At 52.7% G+C, this 5772-nt stretch overlaps 1 protein-coding gene across 1 annotated transcript; it reads right to left on the bottom strand.

Moving 5' to 3' along the window:
* Positions 1-377: 377 nt before the first annotated feature.
* Positions 378-4229, bottom strand: HEY1 (hes related family bHLH transcription factor with YRPW motif 1). Its single transcript, XM_045806077.2, has 5 exons — positions 3946-4229; positions 3605-3680; positions 3400-3483; positions 3024-3105; positions 378-2137 (listed from the first exon to the last, which is right to left on the bottom strand). Exons 1-5 carry the CDS (start codon positions 4032-4034, stop codon positions 1554-1556), a joined length of 915 nt encoding a protein of 304 aa, XP_045662033.1. The 5' UTR covers positions 4035-4229; the 3' UTR covers positions 378-1553.
* Positions 4230-5772: the final 1543 nt, after the last annotated feature.

Genomic DNA, 5772 nt, shown 5'->3' with positions numbered 1-5772 from the left:
CACACAGTAGATGCTCTCAGGAAAAAAAAAATTGTTGCGTGGTCAACACGGTCTTAAAAGATTTTATCAGAGTTTTTTCCCACCCTACAACTCCTAGCGTGACTTGAGGCTTTCCAGCCCCCACATGGCCAGCTCAGGGCAGGTCACCTAACAGAGCAGTCAAAGGGCTGTGTCTCCTGATGGGAGTCAGGCCAAAGCTCTGCACCGTGATGCGGTCACCTTACTCAACAGCAAAGTCAGAGTTTAGAATTCCAAAAATAATGAAGTCAATCAACGTAAGAGAACTGGTGGCCAGGCAAAATGAAAATGAGAGAAAAATTATCTTTTCTGAGCCAATAAAGGGAAAGGCCAAAGCATGTAAGACATATACAGCAGAATAGTTTGTTCTTCCTTTTTTATTTAGTCACAACACATCAGTACAACAGAGGCCAAACCCGGTTCAGTGGAGAGTGTTCACATTACACCTGCTAGAAGAATCGACCTGTAAAATGATGCTTTTCTAGCCTGAACAGAATGAAACCAAAAGACGGCCACAAAGCCCTTTTGAATATCTCAACAACCGCATTTCCATGCACCGAAAAGGAAAACACAACATAAAAATTTCCAATTAAAAGAAAACCTAGCAGTTCTGGGAAGATGTAGGTTATGCATTTAACAGGTCCCACTGGACCGTGCCATTGACTGCTCGCATCCCGAGATCACTTATCCATGTCAACACCTGTGAAGTCGAGATCCGTGAGATTGAAACTTCGTTGCATTGCTTGGGGCTGGTAGATGCAGGCATATTCTGTGCAATGACCTCCAACTCCAAATGGGGAACTGGCCTACAAGTAGCTCTCTCCTACCTAAGCCAGAACTGCCAAATCCTGGTGGATGATCGCAGCTGGTGATATGGACTCAGGGCCCCTGATGGTTTATACACTCACCTGACTGCTGCAGGAGGCAGAGAATTAATTCGTCTTCTTTCTTGGATAAAGCTGATCATCTGATTTGTCAACGCTTTGTTCAGAAATATAAAATTCAACATAGATCCTCCCCCCCCCAACCCCGGCAAAAGAATATTCTTTATACAACACCTTAACTGTCAAAATATTAACAAATAGCATCATGTTAACATTGAACTTAGTGGTTTGAAAAATTAATTCTAAGAACAGACTTCAACTATACGAGAAGAAAAACAGACCAAAATACTAAATGTTAAAATTCCCCAAACTTTGAGGCAAAAATGGGATCATTCTTAGAGAGGTTTACAAAGTAATGAGGCATAGAACAAACCTATTACCAAGTGTTGGTTTATACTCACTATTTCAATTTAATGTTTGGAACAAAATTTAACAACTAGTTTTTAAAAACTGCTAATACATGACATGATAAAAAAATATTAAAAAAAGGAAAAAGCAAACCAACAAACCTTTAGTCTTTCAACAAAATTTATCTCAAAGTGTACCTTTTTCCTTTTTACTTTTACTGACGACTTTAAGGTGATGTTGGCAACAGCCCAGCTCAACTGGGACTGTAAGTGTTCCCCTCCCTCATTCTACAGCATCAGTTCCTTAAAAAGCTCCAATCTCCGTCCCCCAAGGTCTATAGGGCTTGCCAAGGTTTGCTGCCTGCGTGGGTGCCGAAGGGCTCAGTGCATTGGGAGACAGTAAGTGAAAGGAGCCAAAGGAGAAGGGGAAGGCCGACAGGGAAGCCACCGAGGAGAGCAGGGGCGGCGAGAGTTTGGAGGCAGAGGTGACCACAGGGAGCACCGGTCCGATGCCGCCGCTAGGGGGCGCCCGTAAAGCGGGCGCCTCCGGATGTGCCGAAGCCAACCTGCCCTGGTGGTGTGGTTCCGTGGGCGAGGCCGTGGTGCCAGTGTTCCCGTGGCCATTCTGGGGCAGCAGCAGGGGGTGCGCGACGTGCGGGTGATGTCCGAAGGCGCTCCCCCAGGGAATGTGTCCAAGGCCTGCGTGGGCACCGCTGGCCGCTTCCCGCTGGGAGGCGTAGTTGTTAAGATGTGAGACCAGTCGAACTCGAAGCGGGTCAGAGGCATCTAGTCCTTCAATGATGCTCAGATAACGGGCAACTTCTGCCAGGCACTCCCGAAACCCCAAACTCCGATAGTCCATAGCAAGGGCGTGTGCGTCAAAATAGCCTGAGGGAAAGAACAAAAGAAAAACCTCAAGGCTTTGCTCATTTCCCGCATTTCTTCAATACCAAAGGCAGCCCTTCCTAGCAAATAAATACCTACAACCTTAAAAACGGCATACGCGGGTTTTTATGAAGGCCCAAATATTCTGGAGTCGACCAAAGTCTTTGCATTAATCAACAGGAGACGTATGTCTTTGCTAATGCAAGTTCAAAGCCCAATTAAAAGCTGCTGAGCAGAAAGTGGAATTATACCCTACCAGCAGATGAAACTATGTTCATTCCTTTAATGTTTTCCCCCAACAACAACAAAAAATACATCAAGGACAGAGAAACCACAGAGCAGTGAAATTCATTAGACACACAGATGTAAGTTATCATCATGGAGCTTTTAGGCACTTGGTCCTGAGTAAAGCATTTTCCGGCTGGAGACAGACACACAGACCCTGGTCTCCTATCTTCTGTTAGGTTTTCTCTAATTAACCACAACAGGTTTCTTTCCTCAAGAGTCACGTAGGAGCTCTTTTTCTTTTTAATGCTGTCGATAAAACTAAGACCATACACATTTTTTCAAAAAAAGGCGTTTTCTGAAAATGTCAATAAACAAATGTGGTAAGAGCTACCTGATTTTAATCAGGACTTTAGGGCACCTCTCACATAAAGAAAGGTGCATTGGCTTACTCTGAAGAGGACTGGGGTGATGAATTCACTGGAGAAAATCCTATGTGCATTTCAAAATGCACTGACAGGCAACTGTACACACCACATCATTCTCTCTCCACCCCCAAAGCACATAGCAAAAAATAAGGCAGCGACTGCACCAATGCTGGCCTGCAGCAGCTGCTCATTCCACCCAGAACATTCAGGGCCCCCTCTAGACTAGCGAGATGTACCTTTCCCTCCTGCAGTGTGCAGCATTTTCAGGTGATCCACGGTCATCTGCAGGATTTCCGCTTTTTCTAGCTTAGCAGATCCCTAGAGAAGAGCATTGCAAAAAAAAAACAAAAAACAAAAAACGATTTGGCACCAAGTGCCTTTGGGGAACAACTTAAAATAGATATGCATGTATATGCTCTGTAAATCATAAAAGTACAAACTAAAGCAAAAGGGGTTGTCTTGGCAAAATACGTTGGAATCCGTCTATGATTCATCTCTGGCACAAGCAATATGGTTATTTTTCGAGACACAGATGAGGTTCAGATTAATGAGGGGAAGGATTCCGAAGGTGTGGACAGCTACGCTGAGAGCTCTATCCACTTTCTCCATTACCTGCTTCTCAAAAGCACTGGGTACCAGCCGCCTCAGCTCAGACAAACTGTTATTAATCCGGTCCCGTCGGCGCTTCTCGATGATCTGTAGAAAGCAGGCAAAACAAAGGAGGGTATTTCCATCAAGACTGTAAATTTCAAAATGAAGCAAGGTAGTTCTTTCCATTAATAACAAAACAAAAAAGGAGCACTGTAAAGAGACTCACCCCTCTTCGTCGTTTCCTGGCCAAGATCTGTGACGATGTAGTTGGGGACATGGAACCTAGAGCCGAGCTCAAGTTTCTGAATGAGGGGGAAAAAACCACGAATCGCTGTTAAGGGAGAGGAGGTGATACGAAGGGTCTCCCTCATGTCCTCCCCGCACTCAGACTGTTAGGCAACTTGGGTTTGAAAGCGCCTCGGGGGTCCCTCACCCCGACGGTGGCCGGACCGAGATGCGCAGAGGTCAATGGAGGGCAGCGACGTGCCCCGGGCCCTCGGCCGCTGTCACCGCGGCCAGCCGGCGCTCGCCTCCTGCCCTGGTTCCGCGCTGCCGCGGCCAACTCACCCATTCTCATCCGCACTCTCCTTTTCCACTTCGATGGTCTCGTCCAGCTCGCTATCCGAGGAGCTGTACTCGGGGTGGGCTCGCTTCATGCTGGCTGCACGGGGGCTCCGGGGGAGGGTCGGCGCGGCGGGCAGGGAGGAGTTAACAGCAGCGGCGCCTCTCCGCGCTCGGGGGCTCGCGTTCCGCACACACTGATCCCGCTCGCGCTCTGCCTCCGGTTAAAATTCAACCATCCCTTTCCCACGCTGCGCCCCTACTCAGGTCCCGGGGGAGGGCAGGAGGGGTGGAGGAGGCGGGCGAGGGGGCGGAGGGGCGGGGCGGTGGCTCCCGGGCAACAGCCTCCCCTCCGCCAACCCGGCTCCTCGCTCCGTTGATTGGCGGCCGCTCCGGGGAGGAACCAGAGCGAGGCTCAGGGCGAGGGCGAACCCCGCCCCCGCCCTCCACGCCGGCCCCTGCCCGGCGGCGGTGCGTCTGCTCCGCGGGGGCTCCGCTGGGTCTCCGCTGGAGGGGGGAAAGAGGAGGCGCGGGCGGCTGTGGGCAGGCGGCGGGCAGGCGGGGGAGGCCGGGCTGGGACACAAGCCCGCCGACTGCCGCGGCCCCGCCCCGCCCCGCGCGCCCCGATTGGCCTGGCCGCACGCCAGGGCCGCGCCTGCAGCGCCGCCGGTGAGCCGCACGCGCCGCGGGCCGTGGGAAAGTGCCGGCGCCACGGCCGCCAGCCAATCCGGGCGGCCGGCGGCGGCGACGGCGGCCGCGCTGGCGGCGGCGGCGGCGGCGGCGGCGCTGGGCGTCCGCATGAATGGAGAAGAATGGGCAGGCGGGGGAGCGGGGCCGCGCGAGGGCGCGCCGGCGGGGGCTGGGAGGCCGCGGGCCGGGTCCCCCGTGTGAACCTGTAATCGGAGCCCGGGCGCCGGGCGGCCCCGGAAACCGCCGCCCTGCGCCGCGGTAAATCTCGGCTGCGGGGCCACCCGTGCCCGGCGGCGGGAGGCGCGCGCCGCTGGCGGAGCCAGGCCCGCTGCACCTGGCCGGCTGGCGCGCCGGACGCTCCGCGGGGGCCGCAGGGCGCCGCAGAGCAGAGCCCGTGCGCCGCCACAGTGGCCACCGGCAAGACGTGATTTCTGGGAATGTCCTTTTCCGTTTTGGGGGGACCGTGTCCCCACATGCAACCAGTCTGGCTTCTGCAGGGCTTCCCATCCTCCAGAGTGGAATGAGTACCCTGTGCATCTAATTTCCGGGCAAGTGGAACGCTTGTTTTCTCGGCTGACTAGGTGGAAAAAAAAAAAAAAAGACCCCTGGGGATATCCATTATGGGTTTTTTTGTTGTTGTTTTTTGTTTCCAGGCTTTGGCGGCCAGATCCTCTCAGCGGGCGACAGGGTGGCGGGGCTGGGCATTTGCGTCTGAGGCCGCCCTCGCTGCGGGAATGCACGTCTCTGACCCTTACACACACGTGCACGTACACACAGGCACACACGCATACACACATAGCACACCTCCGGCTTGGGTTCTTGGCGTGTATTGGGAGCTCTGCGAAGTTACCCAAATCCTCCAGAAGATCTTGGGGGGGGAAATTGTGTATCTCTGGCCTGATGCCCTATTCGAGGATTTGTAGAAGCAGCCGGATGGGTGTTTTGAATTTGGGAATCCAGGGTTCTCTATCCCTTACAAAGGAGCAAAGCAATTGGTATTCCTCTCAGGTCCGTTCTTTGGCTGCTGACCTTGCAGTCCTGTCAGTGAGGGAGCACTCGATAGATATGGAGGATAAGAAACATTTTCTAACTTTTGCAAATAGCTTCTCCGTTTCTATCACTCCTTAATTCGTGATCCCAATG

Source organism: Ursus americanus, chromosome 9 (assembly GCF_024610735.1).
Source record: "Ursus americanus isolate L20-20 chromosome 9, mUrsAme1.1.p, whole genome shotgun sequence".
Taxonomy (NCBI): Eukaryota; Metazoa; Chordata; class Mammalia; order Carnivora; family Ursidae; genus Ursus; species Ursus americanus.
The sequence above is the reverse complement of the archived record's forward strand: the minus strand, read 5'-3'. Positions and strand labels throughout refer to the sequence as shown.